The sequence below is a fragment of the Suncus etruscus genome, chromosome 19 (assembly GCF_024139225.1).
Source record: "Suncus etruscus isolate mSunEtr1 chromosome 19, mSunEtr1.pri.cur, whole genome shotgun sequence".
Taxonomy (NCBI): domain Eukaryota; kingdom Metazoa; phylum Chordata; class Mammalia; order Eulipotyphla; family Soricidae; genus Suncus; species Suncus etruscus.
In genome coordinates, this window is record NC_064866.1 from 19,947,398 (window position 1) to 19,968,545 (window position 21,148).

At 41.4% G+C, this 21,148-nt stretch overlaps 1 protein-coding gene across 1 annotated transcript in view; it reads left to right on the plus strand.

Annotated features, from left to right (window-relative positions):
• Positions 1 to 21,148, plus strand: part of CDC14A (cell division cycle 14A) — a 191,442-nt gene that overhangs the window by 138,294 nt on the left and 32,000 nt on the right. Inside the window, 1 exon segment of the mRNA XM_049765598.1 lies at positions 3,739 to 3,877. Coding sequence (XP_049621555.1) covers positions 3,739 to 3,877 — 139 coding nt within the window.

A 21,148-nucleotide genomic window follows, 5' to 3' on the forward strand; every position in this document is an offset into this window, starting at 1 on the left:
GTGGTCCATCCTAGGTTAGCACATGCAAGGCAAACGCCCTACCGCTTGCACCACCACTCCGGCCCCAGGAGTGACTTCTGAGTACAGAGTCAGGAATACTCTTTGAGCACCACTGGGGTGAGGCCTAACCCCTCCCAAATGAATGAGATTACAGGGGGTGGGTGTTAGTCCTAGATTTCACATTCACTTATACTAATCTGAGTATATTTGGGCCTCAGTTTTACTATATTAGCAGCAGTCACTATATTTGAGAACCTAAAGTTTGATTAAGTTTTTTAATATATTCTGGTAAAAGAGAAAGCATACATAAGATTGATATGTATGTGCATATGTAAGACTTATACATATGTACTTGACTAAAATGCAGTGTCCTATTACTTTGGTTTCTCTGCAGAAAAAACATACCTAACAATTTATGGGAGAAAACACTTGAAAAAATTGATATTAATCAATACTTCTTTGAAAGTCATTTTAAAAATATCGATTAGGGCTGGAGCAGTGGCACAAGTGGTAGGGCATCTGACCTAGGATGGACCACAGTTCAATCCCCAGCATCCCATATATGGTCCCCAAGCCATGAGTGATTTCTGAATGCATAGCCAGGAGTGACCCCTGAGCATCACTGGTTGTGGCCCAAAAACCAAAAAAGGATTATACTTGGGCTGGAAAAGAGTTCCATTTGCACAACTTACATGTGGAAGGCCTGGTACAGGCATTCTCAGTATCACATGGTCCCACCACAGTCACACTGCCAGGTGTGACCTCATAAACACCAAGCTGGGAGCAATTCCTGAGCACTGCTGGGTGTGACCTCCAAAAACAATTCATCTTTCTTCCCATTGCTTTCTGTTGTTGCTGTGTTGACATGTGAGGTCACATATGGTTTGCCCTTTTGCGGCTGTCTTGGACCAAAGGTCACCATGTGCCTGGTTGGTGCTTGCTTGGACTTGGCATATTGGACTATGGGGTTGGCACTCAGCTGAGTTTCTCATAGGGCTTGCACTCCATTAACCATGGTGCTGGCATGTGTGCTCATAAAGGGTGTCTGGCTACAATGCTCATACATCTTTTTAGTTGTGGCACTGTCTAAAGGTCACAGCCTTTGGTTGTCGTGCTTTCACACTGTGTGGCTGTAGTCCCAGAAATTGCTGCAGTGCCAGAGGTCACAACCAAAAAGTCTGTTGGTTTGAGCTCAGTACAGATGTGGTAGTTTAGAATGGAACTAAGGGCCTTATGTTGGCAAAGGTCATGCTTTTATCGATATCCTATCCCTGAGACTCCTGAAAATAATCTCTTTATTATTTAGTTGGGGAGGGGTTTGGGCTAAACTCTTCAGTGGTCAGGGCTTATTCTTGGCTCAGGTGTTTGGGGGACCAAGCCTGGGCTTGAACTATGATTGGGACATGCAAGGGAAACACCTTAATCCATGTAAATAATTTCTAATTGTGATTTTTTTTTTTAAATTTTGGGTCACACCTGGTCACTCCAGGCTTGGGGGGCCATATGGGACTCCAGGGGATCGAACCGTGGTCTGTACTGGGTCAGTTGTATGCAAGGCAAATGTCCTACTGCTGTGTCATCGCTCCAGTCCCTAATTGTGTTGTTGTTTCTTATATAGCAGATTAAGTTCAACATAGAGAAATGATTTTGGCACAAAAGATAACTAAATTGAGGCTATAGCTTAGTGGTTAAGCACATGGTTTGCATAAAAAATATACATGCAAATGAAGCTAAAGACTGTTTGCTTGGCTTTCAATATTTGCTCACTGTGGGAGGAGCGTGTCTATTTGATTTTGCCACCATGATTCCAGTTGCTGGCAGCACCAGGCCTTGCAGATAGCTGTGTCATCAGTTGCCATGGGCTGACTCAGCAAATAATGAACTCCCCTTGGTCGCACAAGGACTGAAGCCAAGGTTAGGCTAAGCACCTGCCAGAGAAAGTATTAAAATAATTCTCGATTGCTTGGAACTGAGGATCCTCTTTTGTGTCACCTTCTAACTTTGATTCTGTTGTTCCCTCTCTTAAAACCTTAAGTAAATCTAAAATGATCATTTTATTTTATTTATTTTATTGCTTGATTGGTTGGATTTTTTTTTTTTTTTTTGGCTACACCCAGTGGTGCTCAGGGGTTACTCCTGGCTCTGCATTCAGAAATTGCTCCTGGCAGGCTGGGATGCTGGGAATTGAACCGGGTCCTACCCAGGTCAGCTGCATGCAAAGCAAATGCCCTACTGCTTTGTTATCTCTCTGGTCCCCTAAAATAACTATTAAAATCTAGCTATATAAAAGGGTTGCACTGGTGAAGGGGTGCGTTTTTTTATGACTGAATCCCAACTACAAACATGATTGTAAACATGGTGCATGAATAAAGATATTATTTAAATATATATATATGTATATATATATATATGTGTATATATATATATTTGTGAGGGGTATGGTTGTATATTGTTGGGCCACAACCCGCAGTGCTCAGTGTTTAATTCCTAGCTCAACTCTCAGGAATCTCTCCTGGTGGTGCTTAGGGCACCATGCAGGCTGCTGGGGATCAGACCCAGGTCAGCTGTATGCAAGGCAATCTCTTTACCTACTCTACTATCACTTTGGTCTATAGGTTTTTAAAAAATAGCATGATAACATAATCAGTTGTATAGTTATATTGGGCCACATTCATCTCAGTCTGGTTCTGGGATCAAGGACCAAGGTCGGAGACCCCAGGAAGAAGATATCATATTTTTCATACCATAAGATGCACTTTTACCCCCAATGGGGGGAAATGTCTGTGCATCTTATGGAGCGAATGCCTCTTGGAGCCAAGTGCATGGGAGAAGAGCAGAAACTAGCCACTTGTCATCCGCAGTGTGATGCCCCCTTTATTGCACAGACATACCACATAGTATGAGCAATCAGGTTAACACACTTTCACCGTCACATATAGAGCTTTCATGAGCAAATGAGCTTCATAAATTCTGACTAGTGATGAGGAATTTTTGGGCTTCCCAGAAAACTAGAAGTGTACTTGAAACTTAAACTCTCTCCATTTCTTAATCACAGTCATAATGATTCTTAATATCATGTTGACTGCTATTCACTTAACAGGGTTGAAATATTATTCTGTTATAGTTTATTAAATATTTTAGTACACCATTTGCTTTAGAATATTTTTATTCTTGCTTGTTTTTCTTATCTAAAAACTATGTGCGTTTTATTTTATAGAGTGAAAAATATAGTAAATATGTTGTAAGTTGACATTCCCAATGATAGTTATTTTCATTGGACTTCAGGTTCATCCTGACCATTGTCAAAGTCCTTGCTCTGGTTTTTATATATTATTTTATTGATTTTTTTAAACCATATTAACCATTAAAATGATTCCTGGAGTTGGAATGGTTTTTGCAACATTTTTCCTTTTTATAAAATGCAGTGCATCAAACCTCAGTTCAAAAATCATGCTTCGGGGCCGGAAAGATAGCATGGAGGTAAGGCGTTTGCCTTTCATGCAGAAGGTCATCGGTTCGAATCCCGGTGTCCCATATGGTCCCCCGTGCCTGCCAGGAGCAATTTCTGAGCATGAAGCCAGGAGTAACCCCTGAGCACTGCCGGGTGTGACCCAAAAACCACAAAAAAAAAAAAATCATGCTTCATACTTGAGACTATTGCTGCTCTGGAGCAGGATTGAACTCATTGTTTTCGTTGTTGCTTTTGCTTTATTTTTAACTTGTACTCTTACCTTTCAGCTGGTCTTGGAAGAACAGGGACGTTGATAGCCTGTTATGTCATGAAGCATTACAGGTTCACACACTCTGAAATAATTGCTTGGATCAGAATATGCCGGCCTGGCTCTATCATAGGACCCCAGCAACACTTCCTGGAAGAGTAAGTATATTGTCTCTGTCATTCCCCTTCCTTCCTCCCTCCCTCCCTCCCTCCCTTCCTTCCTCCCCCCTCCCTCCCTTCCTTCCTTCCTCCTTCCCTCCCCCTCCCTCCCTCCCTCCTTTCCTCCCTTTCTTTCTTCCTCCTTCCCTCCCTCCCCCCTCCCTCCCTCCCTCCTCCTTCCTTCCCTCTTTCTTTTCTTCTTTCTTCTTCCTCCCTGTACTAACAGATTACTTCTGACAGGATCAGGACACTATATGTGGTGTCAGGGATTGAACCCAGGTCATCCATGTGCAAGGAAAGCTCCCTATCTACCTGTGCTTTCATTTTAGGCCCACTCCATAACACTCGTTTTTGCAGTGTTTTCCCCAGATGGTGGACATTATAAGGCCAATGGGGATAAAAAATTGACTGCATTGTTAGAAAATCTTGTGCTTCAAGTGGAAGATTATTGATTTGACAGCTAATGCATTCTAACTTCGTACCTTTTATATCTCTTGGATCAGGTGAGAGTGAGAAGAAAATCACAGAGCCTCCTCTGCCTACCTTTTTCCTGTCATTTTCTTATGTGTGATCTGGCTACAGTGCAATTTTCTTATGTCATCCCACTTGGCACTTTTCATTCTTTTCTTTTGTTTGCATGTCTAAAAGCACAATGAACAAAAAAAAAAATACCACACAACTAAGGTCAGTGAGTGATTTTAGTGACATTGCTTTTCTGACAGTGGAACTGCTAATATAGTGCATTGTATGTATTACCAAAGAAGAAAGAGATCTGGGTTGAAGTCCGGGGTCAACCACTGTTAACTTTATACTTACTATTTAGAAGAATACTTATAAATTCACTTATTCACTCACTCATATACATACTTTAACTTATTCTTTGTTAATCCCTGCCTCAAGATGAGAGTTTAACTTGGAAATATTACACTTTTTTTTTCTTTGAGGTGGGTGTACAACCGCTCAAGTGGTGTTTAGGGGCTCCATAATTCCATCAAAAACTTCTGACTAGCCAGGATGGTTTAAGGATACAATGCTGTTCATGGCCTATGGGTCTGGGGCTTATCTGTAGGCCTCTGATTTTGTCCTGGGGTCCTTGAGGGCATTGCTCAGTGATGATGAGCTGGGTGCCAGGAATCCTTACCTATTTGGGTGCTCACCTAGTATGTGCAAATCTATCCATTGTGCTGTTTCTTGGCCACTTTCTCTTGGATTTTTATTAACATTTTAGGAAGTACCATCAGTTTATCTGGTCATAGAATGGGAAGATAAGATGACCATTAACTAATTTAGGTCCAGCTCTGGAATGTAACTGAATGATAACAAACTAAAATTTTATTTCTCCTTTTCTTTTTTATGCTGGGATGGCTCTATTTTCAGTAGAATTTTTTTCCAAATTATTCTCTCCTTTTCACCTTAAATCACCACCCCTCCTTTGTTTCTCCTTTGCTGTTGCTGCAGTGACGAGGCCTTGTACACACTTGATTATAATGTTCAGCAAGTGTTGAATACTTTTTTTTTTTTTTTGGTTTTTGGGCCACACCCAGTAACGCTCAGGGGTTACTCCTGGCTATGTGCTCAGAAGTTGCTCCTGGCTTGGGGGACCATATGGGACACCGGGGGATCGAACCGCGGTCCGTCCAAGGCTAGCGCAGGCAAGGCAGGCACCTTACCTTTAGCGCCACCACCCGGCCCCCAAGTGTTGAATACTTAAGTTAGTAAACTCACACACAACTCACACAGTTGGTATCAGAGATCTCATGTAACCACAGGCTTATGTTTGTGGAGTCACAAATTGACATAAACTCTAAAGGCATCTTCAAAAATCCAATGCCATTGGCCAAACAAACCGAAACAAATGGGGCTACATCAAAGATATATCAAATTAAGAAGACTCTGGGGCCCGGAGAGATAGCACAGTGGTGTTTGCCTTGCAAGCAGCCGATCCAGGACCAAAGGTGGTTGGTTCAAATCCCGGTGTCCCATATGGTCCCCTGTGCCTGCCAGGAGCTATTTCTGAGCAGACAGCCAGGAGTAACCCCTGAGCACCACCGGGTGTGACCCAAAAACTAAAAAAAAAAAAAAAAAAAAAAAAAAAAAAAAAAAAAAGACTCTGAACTGCAAAGAAAATGATGCCCATAATTAAAAGGACACTCCACAGACTTAATAAGTATTTGTACACCATCTGACAAGGGATTAATATCCAAGATATATAAAACACCTATAAAACTTATTACAATGTGAATGGATCTGGACGGTATCTTGCTGAGTAGAGTCAGTTGGAAGGAAGGGGATAGAAACAAAATGATTTCTCTCATATTACAATTACAAAAGCATAGTAAGGGAAGAAAAAAAAATCACTTGAGAACTAGTCTACAGAACTGAGATTATCATGGGAAGGATGAGGGGTAGGCAGTAGGGTACGTGAGTAGGGGTGGGAAGACCCTGAGATAGTGATGGAGGAATAGGTTATTCTGTTGGAAGATATGGTGTTGGAATAAGTATGCATAAAACAATAATAACAGTATTATAAATCATAGCACCTAAAATACAATTGAGAAATACATGAGAGATTGTTCAGTGAGATAAAGCACTTGCCTTGCATGCAACTGCCCAGCATTGGATCCCAGCATTGCATTGGATCCTACCAGAAGTTATCCTGAATGTAAAGCCTAGGGGTAGCTCTGAGCATTTTTGAATGTATCCCCCCAAACAAAAAACAAGTGAGTGTCATGAGGTCACTCTCAGTTCATGGGGTAGTACCAGGGATACATTTTACGGCTTTATGCTTGCATGGCAGTTGCTTCTGTTGAGCATTCCCTGGGCCCCTTTATTAAATAATCTCATGTGGATGAGACAAATGACTGCAAATTTCCCAAAATATCTCACATGTAACCTATAAGCATTTAAAATGGTTAAAAGACTTGGTGCCTGTAGAGGAATTATTTCAATTACTAATTCTGGGGAAATATAAGAAACGAAGTCTCAAAAAATGTGGGGCAGATGTATGAAGAATGCACAGGGAGGAAAACAACAAAGAATAGGACCATTATGAAGCTATCACTCTAAGGGATTAAACCCTCTCCAATGGAATCAAATTCTGAGATATGATTGATAATAGGTCTCAGGACTGGGGGAGAACTGTGGGGATAATTGTGGATGGTGGAGAGATTGTGTGGTGCTCTGCATCTATAAATAATAATTCTAATATCGTTGTAAACTATGATACTTCAGTAAAAATTTAAAAAATATTTCAACCAACTTAATACTTCTAAATTTAGAAATCATACTAGTTGATAGTCTGAAAATAAGACTCGGTTCTTTTTAGCAACAACAAAAAAGAAGACAGACTTTTTAAGGTTTATAAAATAATTCTGTTCTTTTTCAGGCTTTCATCTTTATCAGATCCTGTGCTCATTTTCTCTCCTTCACATATTGTGTGATTCTAACTTAGCTCTGTGTTGTATGCCTGTCAGCTGCTGCGTGTCCCATTTGTTTTCTGAAATGGAAAGAATGTTTTAGATGAGAAAACAAGCAAGAAATCCCAGAACATTCCTAAATTTGGTTCTCTGAGACATGTCATCAGTGTCTTTACATCTTTGGAAGTATTTTAGCCTTTAGGGATCGACTGCTCTCCCTCTATACTTGGCAACATGGCCCCAACAGGAGGGGATTGGGGTTCCTTTGGCCAGGTTCCCAAATTTTCTCAGGGCAGTACACCCATGTCCTTCCTATGGAATATAATTGCACTTTCTACCTTTCTGCCTCCTCCTCTGCCTTATCTCCCAATCATAGCAAGAAATGAAGGTTCTAGGGCAGTGGCACTAAGTTTGATTAGCTTGTCATGTGAATAGACACCAAGTTTTTGAGATTCTAATATTTTGTTTAGCATGAGTCAAGCAAAAGTGACTTCCTGATCTGAGTGAAGAGTTGAGATCCGTCATTACTGAACTCACATCAGAACATTTTTGAGGCAATATTATTTTGGAAGCAGCCAGGATATATGTCTCTGTTGGTTGCTTGTTTACTCCCAAACATCCTGCCTTGAAAGGTAGCAGTCTGATTTGATCTGCTTTGTGCCTCTAAGTGGCACCAGAGGGGTATTTTGCTTTATGTGATTATGTATATTTCTTTGTTCTTTGCTCTTTCTCTCAATGACTTCCTTTCAAAATTTTTTCTTGGAAGCATTTTATCTTATTTATGGTGGCTAAATATACACACTCTAATAGATACTATTTGGACCATTTTGAGGTATACAATTCGATAGCAGGTCTTCATGCTGTTATGGTGAAATTGTATTAATTTATAGTTTGCATTAATTTAAGCACGGTTCTAAATGTTTTCATTTTCCCAATATCTTTATTCGTAAATAATAACAGATCAACTCTGGACTCATTAAATGATAATTCTTTCCTCTGCCTCTCTCTAGGTTCTATTCATAAACAACCTGCCATGATTGGGCTGGAGATATAATATAGGATTAAATCACTTGTCTTGCATGCATCTGACCCCAGTTTAATAGCTGACCCCAGAACCTTGTAAACTTGATTCTTTCTGTCTTAATATCATGCCTATATTTTGACAAATGCCACATCAAAAGTCAATGCTTAGTATGTTGACAGAATTTATTGGTCAGGTGCCTACTCTTTTAGGCATGTTCTTTGTTCTAGGATACAACAGTCAATGCAATAAGTTTTTGCTTTCCTTGGGTTTGGGGGTTATATCCAGCAAGCCTCTGGGGTTACTCCTGGATCTGTGCTTGGGGGTTGCACCCAGCAGTATTTGTAGGACCAGGTGATATCAGGGATTGAACTTGAGCTAGCTATGTCCAAGGCAAGTGTTTTAATATCCCCATAGACTCTCTCTGGCTTCATCATAAGTTTTCCATGAATATTTGACCTCCAGAGTACAAATATTACTATGAAAGCAGCCCAGGCTTAGCAAACAGGTCTATGAATTCTTAGGCAAATGATTTCTAATGGTGATAAAGCAGCAGAGACTGGAAGTAGAGTTGGGGTGGGGGTATGGGGTTGCAGGAGTGCCGTTGGCATTGAATGGTCTAGAAAGAATTTTCTAAGATTGGGACTTGGAGTATGCAAAGGTCCCAGTGTTGGCAAAGTCTGAATTGTGGGTTCCAGAAAGAGAGAATACAGAGGATAGGACTTTTTGTTTGTTTGTTTTGTTTTTGTTTTTTTGGGGGGGCACATCTGATGGTGCTCAGGGGTTACTCCTGGCTACATGCTCAGAAATATTTCTGGCAGGCTCAGGGGGGACCATATGGGTTGCCGGAATTCGAATCACCATCTAGGTCAGCTGCTTGCAAGGCAAACACCCTATAGCTGTGCTATCTCTCTGGCCCTGATTTACCTTTTTGATCTTAATAGTGCTTTTTCTTTTTTTTTTTTTTTTTTCATACCCAGTGGTGCTTGGGACTTAATCCTGGCTTTGTGCTCAGGGATAACTCCTGGTGCTGTTCTGGAGTCCAGATACAGTTCTGGGGATTGAACCTGAGTAGGTAATGCAAAAGCAAGCACCCTACTTGTTTTGTACCTTCAACTCTAGAATGTTTTTAATTTAAATTTGAGTATAATTTAATTTTGATGCATTCAGTTTAATCTTTTATTTTAAAAAGGTAATATTTTTGTGGTCTATTTAAAGCATCTCTATCAATGGCAAAGTATGAATATATTTTTAATGAACAATTGTGATTTTTTATCATATGTAGATGTGTAATTCATCAAGAGTTACTTTAGAAAATTATGTTGTGAGATGGTATCATTTTCCCCTCATGTGAGAACACTAATTGATATAGCATGATTTATTGTAAAATCATATCTTTTATGAAGACCACCTTTATGAAGTGCCATTTTCATTAGAAACAAGTTTTGTACACATGAGCTATTACATACTATTTCTTTGCCTTTCTTGAGGCTAGTATGTCAGTGTCATCATTGTCATGGTTAAAAGATAAGTTTTTGCCTGCAATGATTGTACAGCAAATAGGGCACATGCCTTGCAATCTGCTGACTGGTACAGTCCCCAGCATTACATATGATCCCTGGAGTTCAAGAATGATCTCTGAGTGCCAAGGAAAGAGTAAGTCCTGAGTACTGTTGGTTTAGCACCCCCAAAACAGAAAAATTCTTAATCCTTGGGAGTGTTTCCTTCTTCCCTTCCTCCCTCCCTTCTTTCCTTTTTCCTCCCTCCTTTCCTTCCTTCCTTCCTTCCTTCCTTCCTTCCTTCCTTCCTTCCTTCCTTCCTTCCTCCTTCCTTCCTTCCTTCCTTCCTTCCTTCCTTCCTTCCTTCCTTCCTTCCTTCCTTCCTTTTCCTCCCTCCCTCCCTTTTCCTCCCTCCCTCCCTCCCTCCCTCCCTCCCTCCCTCCCTCCCTCCCTCCCTCCCTCCCTCCCTCCCTTCCTTCCTTCCTTCCTTCCTTCCTTCCTTCCTTCCTTCCTTCCTTCCTTCCTTCCTTCCTTTCCCTCCATTTCTTCCTCTCTTTCCTCCTTTCTTTGTGCCCTCCTTCCTCTCTTCCTCCTCACTTTCTCCTTTGCTCTTTCTTCCTTCTTTGTTCTGGGCATCCTATTTAGAGCCACACACACACATGCTCTGCCACTGAGTTGTCTACAACACTTATTCAGGATTTTCTTTCTCTATTATTTTTTCTCAACTAATAAATACTTCTATATCAAGTGCCCAAAGGAAATAAAACCAAAGATCAGTAGAACTGGTTTTCAATAGGAACCTTAATTTTAATCTTGGGGTGGGGGATATGTTAGGAAAGGGAACACTAGGATAATAGGGGAGGGGAAAAGTGCCTCTGTGCTTGGAGGTGGGAGGGAAACTGGGGCCATTGGTGGAGAATAGTGGAAACTGGTGAAGGAATTGGTATTGAAATAATGTATGCCTGAAATATCAAGTCACAGATATCTTTGTAATTTTGTAATTCATAGTGATTAAATTAAAAATATATGTACTTCCAGTACATATCTTTAGAATATTTATTTCTAGGTTTTGGAAATTATTAAATTGAACATTTTCAGATTTTGTTTTCTAATTGTTTAACATTGGTATTTGGAAATACAATTTTTTTTGGGGGCCACACCCCACGGTGCTCAGGGGTTACTCCTGGCTGTCTGCTCAGAAATAGCTCCTGGCAGGCACGGGGGACCATATGGGACACCGGGATTCAAACCAACCACCTTTGGTCCTGGATTGGCTGCTTGCAAGGAAAACACCGCTGTGCTATCTCTCTGGGCCCAAAATACAATTTTTTTTTAATTGTTGTTTTGTTTTTGGCCACACCCAGCCGTACTTGGGCTCTGCACTCAGAAATCACTCTTGGCAAGCTTGGGGGACCATATGGGATTCCAGGGCTCAAATACCCTACCCACTGTTCTATCACGCAGCTCTCATAATGTTTTTGTTTTTGGTTTTTTTTTAACTCCACTTACTCAATTCATGTCCCTTTTTAAAAGCCAAGATGTCATTTATATTTAATAAAATGCAAAGGTCTTAATTTGATAAGTTTTTTAAAAATACATTTCTCAGGGCCGGAGAGATACCACAGTGGTAGAGTGTTTGCCTTGCAAGCGGCCTACCCAGAATTGACGGTGGTTCAAAGCCCGGCATCCCAGATGGTCCCGAGCCTGCCAGGAATGATTTCTGAGCATAGAGCCAAGAGTAAACCCTGAGAGCTGCCAGGTACGACCCAAAAACCAGAAGAAAAAAATACATTTCTCTACAACAACCCATGATAAGATATAGAACACCCAAAAAGATTTGACATGTTTGATTATACCAAACAACTTTTTGTATACCTAATTGTCCTGTGTGGGCTTTTTTTCATTTAAATACACTTTTTTTTATCAATGATTTGTAGGGGTTCTTTACATATAAGCCCATTTTCAAATATATGTGCTGTATATCTTATAATGAACACATAATTTTTTTTGCTGGCTTTTAACATTATTATTATTATTATTTTGGTTTTGGGGCCACACCCGGTAGTTCTCAAGAATTAATTCTGGCTCTGTACTCACAAATTGCTCCTAGCAGACTTGGCATCCATATGGGATGCCAGGCATTGAACTCAGGTCGGTCCTGGATTAGGCAAATGCCCTAAGGCAAGACAAATGCCCTACCACTGTGCCATCCCTCTGGCCCTAATTTTCATATTTTAATTTTTTTTTATTTAAACACCTTGATTACATGCATGATTGTGTTTGGGTTTCAGTAATAAAAGGAACACCACCCATCACCAGTGCAACATTCCCATCACCCATGTCCCAAATCTCCCTCCTCCCCACCCAACCCCTGCCTGTACTCTAAACAGGCTCTACATTTCCCTCATACATTCTCAATATTAGGACAGTTCAAAATGTAGTTATTTCTCAAACTAAATTCATCACTCTTTGTGGTGAGCTTCCTGAGGTGAGCTGGAACTTCCAGCTCTTTTCTCTTTTGTGTCTGAAATTTATTATTGCAAGAATGTCTTTCATTTTTCTTAAAACCCATAGATGAGTGAGACCATTCTGCGTTTTTCTCTCTCTCTCTGACTAATTTCACTCAGCATAATAGATTCTGTGTACATCCATGTATAGGAAAATTTCATGACTTCATCTCTCCTGACAGCTGCATAATATTCCATTGTATATATGTACCACAGTTTCTTTAGCCATTCGTTTGTTGAAGGTTGTTTCCAGAGTCTTGCTATGGTAAATAGTGCTGCAATGAATATAGGTGTAAGGAAGGGATTTTTGTATTGTATTTTTGTGTTCTTAGGGTATATTCCTAGAAGTGGTATAGCTGGGTCGTATGGGAGCTCGATTTCCAGTTTTTGGAGGAATCTCGATATTGCTTTCCATAAAGGTTGAACTAGACGGCATTCTCACCAGCAGTGGATAAGGGTTCCTTTCTCTCCACATCCCCGCCAGCACTGTTTGTTCTCATTCTTTGTGATGTGTGCCATTCTCTGTGGTGTGAGGTGGTATCTCATTGTTGTTTTGATTTGCATCTCCCTGATGATTAGTGATGTGGAGCATTTCTTCATGTGTCTTTTGGCCATTTGTATTTCTTCTTTGTCAAAGTGTCTGTTCATTTCTTCTCCCCATTTTTTGATGGGATTAGATGTTTTTTTTTCTTGTAAATTTCTGTCAGTGCCTTGTATATTTTGGAGATTAGCCCCTTATCTGATGGGTATTGGGTGAATAGATTCTCCCACTCAGTGGGTGGCTCTTGTATCCTGGGCACTATTTCCTTTGAGGTGCAGAAGATTCTCAACTTAATATATTCCCATCTGTTAATCTCTGTTTTCAATTGCTTGGAGAGTGCAGTTTCCTCCTTGAAGATGCCTGTAGTCTCAATGTCCTGGAGAGTTTTGCCTATGTGTTGTTCTATATATCTTATGGTTTGGGGTCTGATATCGAGGTCTTTAATCCATTTGGATTTTACCTTCGTACATGATGTTAGCTGGGGGTCTAAGTTCAATTTTTTGCAAGTGGCTATCCAGTTGTGCCAACACCACTTGTTGAAGAGGCTTTCCTTGCTCCATTTAGGATTTCCTGCTCCTTTATCAAAAATTAGGTGATTGTATGTCTGGGGAACATTTTCTGAGTATTCAAGCCTATTCCACTGATCTGATGGTCTGTCCTTATTCCAAACCATGCTGTTTTGATAACTATTGCTTTGTAGTAAAGTTTAAAGTTGGGGAAAGTAATTCCTCCCATATTCTTTTTCCCAATGATTGCTTTAGCTATTCTAGGGTGTTTATTGTTCCAAACAAATTTCAAAAGTGCCTGATCCACTTCTTTGAAGAATGTCATAGGTATCTTTAGAGGGATAGCGTTGAATCTGTATAACGCCTTGGGGAGTATTGCCATTTTGATGATGTTAATCCTGCCAATCCATGAGCAGGGTATGTGTTTCCATTTCCGCGTGTCCTCTCTTATTTCTTGGAGCAGAGTTTTATAGTTTTCTTTGTATAGGTCCTTCCCATTTTTAGTTAAGTTGATTCCAAGATATTTGAGTTTGTGTGGCACTATTGTGAATGGGGTTGTTTTCTTAATGTCCATTTCTTCCTTATTACTATTGGTGTATAGAAAGGCCATTGGTTTTTGTGTGTTAATTTTGTAGCCTGCCACCTTGCTATATGAGTCTATTGTTTCTAGAAGCTTTTTGGTAGAGTCTTTAGGGTTTTCTAAGTAGAGTATCATGTCATCTGCAAACAGTGAGAGCTTGACTTCTTCCTTTCCTATCTGGATTCCCTTGATATCTTTTTCTTGCCTAATCGCTATAGCAAGTACTTCCAGTGCTATGTTGAATAGGAGTGGTGAGAGAGGACAGCCTTGTCTTGTGCCATAATTTAGAGGGAAGGCTTTTAGTTTTTCTCCATTGAGGATAATATTTGCCACTGGCTTGTGGTAGATGGCCTTCACTATATTGAGAAAGGTTCCTTCCATTCCCATCTTGCTGAGAGTTTTGATCAAGAATGGGTGTTGGACCTTGTCAAATGCTTTCTCTGCATCTATTGATATAATCATGTGGTTTTTATTTTTCTTGTTGTTGATGTTGTGTATTATGTTGATAGACTTACGGATGTTAAACCATCCTTGCATTCCTGGGATGAAACCTACTTGATCGTAGTGGATGATCTTCTTAATGAGGTATTGAATCCTATTTGCCAGGATTTTGTTGAGGATCTTTGCATCTGCATTCATCAGCGCTATTGGTCTGTAATTTTCTTTTTTCGTAGCATGTCTGTCTGGTTTAGGTATTAGGGTGATGTTGGCTTCATAAAAGCTGTTTGGGAGTGTTTCCGTTTGTTCAATTTTATGAAAGAGTCTTGCCAGGATTGGTAGTAGTTCCTCTTGGAAAGTTTGAAAGAATTCATTAGTGAATCCATCTGGGCCTGGGCTTTTGTTTTTGGGCAGACTTTTGATTACCATTTTTATTTCACCAATGGTGATGGGGCTGTTTAGATATGCTACATCCTCTTCCTTCAACCGTGGAAGATTATAAGAGTTCAAGAATTTATCCATTTTTTCCAGGTTCTCATTTTTAGTGGCATAGTTTTTTTCAAAGTAGTTTCTGATTACCCTTTGAATCTCTGTCATATCAGTAGTGATCTCTCCCTTTTCATTCCTAATACGAGTTATCAAGTTTCTCTCTCTCTCTTTCTTTGTTAGGTTTGCCAGTGGTCTATCAATCTTGTTTATTTTTTCGAAGAACCAACTTCTGCTTTCGTTGATCTTTCGGATTGTTTTTTGGGTTTCCACTTCGTTGATTTCTGCTCTCAGCTTTGTTATTTCCTTCTGTCTTCCTATTTTTGGGTCCTTTTGTTGAGTACTTTCTAGTTCTATTAGCTGTGTCATTAAGCTACTCAGGTAAGCTCCTTCTTCCTTCCTGATGTGTGCTTGCAAAGCTATAAATTTTCCTCTCAGTACTGCTTTTGCTGTGTCCCATAAGTTCTGATAGTTTGTGTCTTTATTGTCATTTGTTTCCAGGAAACTTTTGATTTCCTTCTTGATTTCATCTCGGACCCACTGGTTATTGAGTATGAGGCTGTTTAACTTCCAGGTGTTAAAGTTTTTCTTCTGAGTCCCTTTGGAATTCACAAATAATTTCAGAGCCTTGTGGTCAGCGAAGGTAGTCTGCAAAATTTCTATCCTCTTGATATTATGGAGGTATGTTTTATGTGCTAGCATGTAGTCTATCCTGGAGAATGTCCCATGTACATTGGAGAAGAATGTGTATCCAGGTTTCTGGGGATGGAGTGTCCTATATATATCCACTAGGCCTCTTTCTTCCATTTCTCTCCTCAGGTCTAGTATATTCTTGTTGGGTTTCAGTCTGGTTGACCTATCCAGTGTTGACAAAGCAGTGTTGAGGTCCCCCACAATTATTGTGTTGTTATTGATATTGTTTTTCAGATTTGTCAACAGTTGTTTTAAATATTTTGCTGTCCCCTCATTTGGTGCATATATGTTTAGGAGAGTTATTTCTTTCTGCTCTACATACCCCTTGATTAATATAAAATGTCCATCTTTGTCCCTTACAACCTTCCTGAGTATAAAGTTTGCATTATCTCATATTAGTATGGCCACTCCAGCTTTTTTATGGGTGTTGTTTGCTTCGATAACTTTTCTCCAGCCTTTTATTTTGAGTCTATGTTTGTTCTGTCTATTCAGGTGTGTTTCTTGTAGGCAGCAGAAGGTTGGATTGAGTTTTTTTGATCCATTTAGCCACTCTCTGTCTCTTTTCTGGTGCATTTAGTCCATTGACGTTGAGAGAAAGAATTGTCCTGGGATTTAATGCCATCTTTATATCGAAATTTGGTGTGTCTTTTGGTTAGTCTTGTTTTAAATTAGGTCTTTCAGTTTTTCTCTTAATACTGGTTTTGAGTCTATAAAGTTTCTGAGCTGTTTTTTGTCTGTGAAACCATGTATTCTTCTGTCAAACCGGAAAGTGAGTTTTGCTGGGTACAGTATTCTAGGTGAAAATGGATAATCTTGTTCATGATCTTAGGGTGTAAAATATTTGGATTTTATCACTCCATCTGGTATTAGCTATGGGTCTTTCATTGGTGACTTTCACCAGAAAGAGAAAAAAAATTTTTTTTTTGGTGTTTGGGTCACACCCGGTTGTGCTCAGGGATTACTACTGGCTCTACACTCAGAAATCACTCTTGGCAGGCTTGGGGGATCGTATGGGCTGCAAGGCAAACACCCTACTGCTATGTTATCACTCCAACCCCAGAAATAGATATTTTATTTAACTTTGTTGAGAGGGCTTATTAAGATTGGGTATAGAATTTTGTCAGGTTTTTTAATATTTAAATAATCAAGATAATTATAGTTGGGGTGTCAGTGGACATTACATTACATTACAGGAGGTAAGATACTTGCTTTGCATATAGTCACCTTGGTTTGTTCTCTGAGACTACATGTGGTCTCCCAAGCAAGGAGCCAGAAATAGCTCATGAAACTACTGGGTATGACCTCAGACCTTTTCTTCCTTCCAAAAATGATAAATTTGTGACTGATGGTGGAGTGAGTACGTTGGGTATATGTGAGTATACACATACAGAGACACATATATACATAGGACTAGATAAGTGTCTCTGTGGGGGTTTTGGTCACATTTGGCAGTGCTCAGGGGTTACTCCTGGCTCTGCTGTCAGAAATTGCTTCTGTCAGGTTTGGGGGAACCATATGGGATGCTGGAAAAATTGAACTGGGGTCCATCTGGGGTTGGACCTGTGCAAGGCAAATGCCCTACCACTGTGCTATCGCTTCGATCGCGGGTTTAGATAAATGAATGTTGCTGTTTCTTTGATGATAATAGTAGCTGTGCAGAAAAATAAAGCAGGTGGCAGGAAAGATTAGGATAGAGATGAAAAAGTTAAATAGGGTGTTGGTGGGAAGGGTCATGGAAAAGATTAGTGTAAAGAGTTTGAAGAAGTGAGAGATAGATCATGTAGGTATTTGGGGAAAGTCAGTGGTGCTAGGAATTGAAATTTTGCTCCAGTCCTCAGCTATCTCCCTGGCCCATGACATATATTTTTTAATTGCAGTTTTAATTTTGAGAAAATTATAGAGTAATATAACATGCTTCTATAAGCAGTTTTGGTTACTTTACTTAAACATTTTATTTAAATGCTAACAAAGCTACAGCATAATATCACATTTAGGGCACTGACTTTATTTTGTTTTTTATTTTTATTTAATTTAAACACTTATTTTTATTATTACTTTTTTGGGTTTTTTTTTTGGGGGGGTCACACACAGTAGTGCTCAGGGGTTACTTCTGGCTCTACACTCAGAAATCACTCCTGGCAGACTCGGTGGACCATATGGGATATCGGGATTCGAACCACCATCCTTCTGCATGCAAGGCAAATACCCCACCTCCATGCTATCTCTCAGGTCCCTATTATTATTTATTTTTGTCACACCTAGCAGTCCTTAGGATTTACTTCTGGCTGTGCATTCAAGGATCACTTGTGGGCTCAGAGGACCATATGTTGTGCTGGGAATCAAACCTGGGTCAACTATTTTGTTTGTTTGTTTTTGGGTCACACCCGGCAGTGCTCAGGGGTAACTCCTGGCTCCAGGCTCAGAAATCGCTCCTGGCAGGCTCAGGGGACCATATGAGATGCTGGGATTTGAACCAATGACCTTCTGAATGAAAGACAAACGCCTTACCTCCATGCTATCTCTTCAGCCCCAATGGGTCAACTATTTGTAAGGCAATTGCCCTACCTGCTGTACTATCACTCTGCCAGTATGCTCAAGACTATGACATGAACAGAGTAAACACTCAGAACATTTGTCTCACCGGAGGGATCCCTCACATTGCTTGCGTATAGCCACATTTAAAATGTTCCTCCTGCCATGTTCCTTCTTTAATTTTCAGCAGCTGTTAGTCTGTTCTCTGTGTTAGGGTCCAGAGATCACAGAATTAAAAAGCAAGACTTTATTCTGTCAGCCACAAGCCCTAAATTGACTAGCAGTGCTGTCCCCCAGAAGCATCAATTTTTGGCAAGGTCACAAAGCCAAAATTATTTAGGGAGGGGATGAAGAGGTTCTAGCTTCTGATGATCTTAAAGACGGTTGTCTGTTGTTGTCCAGGATACCTTCCTGCTGCTTCCTCGTGCCCTTTCCAGATAGGCTACCATACCTGGTATGGCCAGGTATCTCAGGGCAGTGTTAATGGAAATTAAGGCTTCAGAAGGAGAAATGTCTACAACATGTAGTCCTTTACAAAATGTCATCCCCCCCTTGTTCAGAACCTAAGGCCCCACACTATGTTTTCTTTTTCTTTTTTTTTTTATTATCTCAAGAATGTTAGGTACACAGTCACAGAATATAGAGTCTGTAGGCTTTGGCATTTTTCTTTTCTTTTTCTCTTCTCTTCTCCTCTCTCCTCTTCTCTCTCCTCTTCTCCTCTCCTCTCCTCTCTCCTCTCCTCTCTCCTCTCCTCTCTCCTCTCCTCTCTCCTCTCTCCCCTCCCCTCCCCTCCCCTCTCCCCTCTCCCCTCCCCTCCCCTCCCCTCTCCCCTCCCCTCTCCCCTCCCCTCCCCTTCCCCTCCCTCCCCTCCCCTCCTCTCCCCTCCCTCCCTCTCCCCTCCCTCTCCCCTCCCCTCCCCTCTCCCCTCCCCTCTCCCCCTCCCTCCTCTCCTCTCCCCTCTCCCCTCCTCCTCTCCTCTCCTCTCCTCTCCTCTCCACTCTCCTCTCTCCTCTCTCCTCTCTCTCTCCCTCTCTCTCTCCTCCCCTCTCCCTCTCCCCTCCCCTCCCCCTCCCCTCCCCCTCTCCTCCCCTCCCCTCCCCTCCCCTCCCCCTCTCCCTCCCCCTCCCCCTCCCCTCCCCCTCCCCTCCCCCTCTCCCCTCTCCCTCTCCCCTCTCCCTCCCCCTCCCTCTCCCCTCTCCCCTCTCCCCCCCTCCCCCTCTCCCCCTCTCCCCTCTCCCTTCTCCCCCTCCCCCCTCTCCCTCCCCTCTCCCCTCCCCCTCTCCCCTCTCCCCTCTCCCCCTCTCCCCCTCTCCCCCTCTCCCTCTCTCCCCTCTCTCCCCTCTCCCCTCTCCCCTCTCTCCCCTCTCTCCCCTCTCTCCCCTCTCCCCCCTCTCCCCCTCCCCCTCTCCCCTCTCCCCCTCCCCCTCTCCCCTCTCCTCCCCTCTCCTCCCCTCTCCTCCCCTCTCCTCTCCTCTCTCCTCCTCCTCTCCTCTCTCCTCCTCCTCCTCTCCCTCCTCCCCTCCTCCTCTCCTCTCCTCTCCTCTCCTCTCCTCTCCTCTCCTCTCCTCTCCTCTCCTCTCCTCTCTCTCCTCTCCTCTCTCCTCCTCCTCCCCTCCTCCTCCTCCTCCCCTCTCCTCTCCTCTCCTCTCCTCCCCTCCTCCTCCTCCTCCTCCTCTCTCCTCCTCCTCCTCTCTCCTCTCCTCTCTTTTCTCTTCTTTTGCTTTTGGGGCACATCCGGCAGCACTAGGGCTAGTCCTGGCTCTACGCTTAGAAATTGCCCTCAGCAGGCTCGGGGGACCATATAGGATGCTGGGATTCGAACCACCATCCTTTTGCATGCAAGGCAATTGCCTTACCTCCATCTATCTCTCCGGGCCCCCTCTCCCCCCCTTTTTGTGGCCTTGGCATTTTCCACTCAATATATGTTTCTAGAGATTCATCCAGGTATTGGTATAGATCAACAATCTCATACTCAAACTTTTTATGGCTGAGTAATTTAAATTATTTATTAATATTCTTTATTCATGTTTACTTATATTTAATATTAATACTTATTGATATTAATTAATTATAATTATACCTTATAATTATAAGGTATGAAAGGACCATTTTCTAACCATTCATCTTTGAAGGATATAGTACTATTTTTGAGTTAGCTATTGTGAATTCAAATGCTCTAAATGTTTATATACAGTTTTTGTGTGTGTGTGTGTGTGTGTGTGTGTGTGTGTGTGTGTGTGTGAATATAAATGTTGATTTCTCTGATACAATGCCTAAAATAAAATTGCAGGCTTTGGTGAAACATTTTTATTTTTTAAATTAAATTTTTTTAAAATTTGTTTTATTTTGGGCCACACCTGGAATTATCCTTAGCAGTGTTCAGGGGGTGATATGGGATGTCAGGGATCAAACTCAGGTCAACTGTGTACAAGACACGTTCCCTACCTATTGTACTATCTCTCTGATCCTTGGACATATTTAGGCTGTTTTGTGATTTTTTTTGGGGGGGGGGGGTCACAAATGGTGACGCTCAGGGGTTACTCCTGGCTATGCACTCAGAAATCACTACTGGCTCGGGGGACCATATGGGATGCGAGGGATCAAACTGCAGTCAGTCCTGGGTCAGCCACATGCAGGGCAAACTTCCTACTGCTGCGCTATCATGCCAGCCCTCACCCCCATATTTAGTTTTATAAGAAACTGTTAACTGCAATTTAGAGTAATTGAATAATTTTATATTCTCACCAGGAATGTATGAGTGATTAAATTTTTCTCAGTTTGCCATCATTTGGTAGTGTCATGTTTTCTGTTTATTTTGAGAGCATGTAGTGACTGTTGCAGTTTTGATGTGCAACTTTCTAGTAAGCAATAATGAGCAATTCTTTATTTATATATTTATTTGCCATCTCTGTGTCTTTTTGGTGAACTGACTCTATCCCTGTCTTTTGCCTATTTAAAAAAAATTTTTTTTTGTGGAGCAGGGGCATACCCAGCAGCACTCAGGCATAACTCATGGCTCTGCACTCAGAAATCAGTTCTGGTAAGTTAAAGG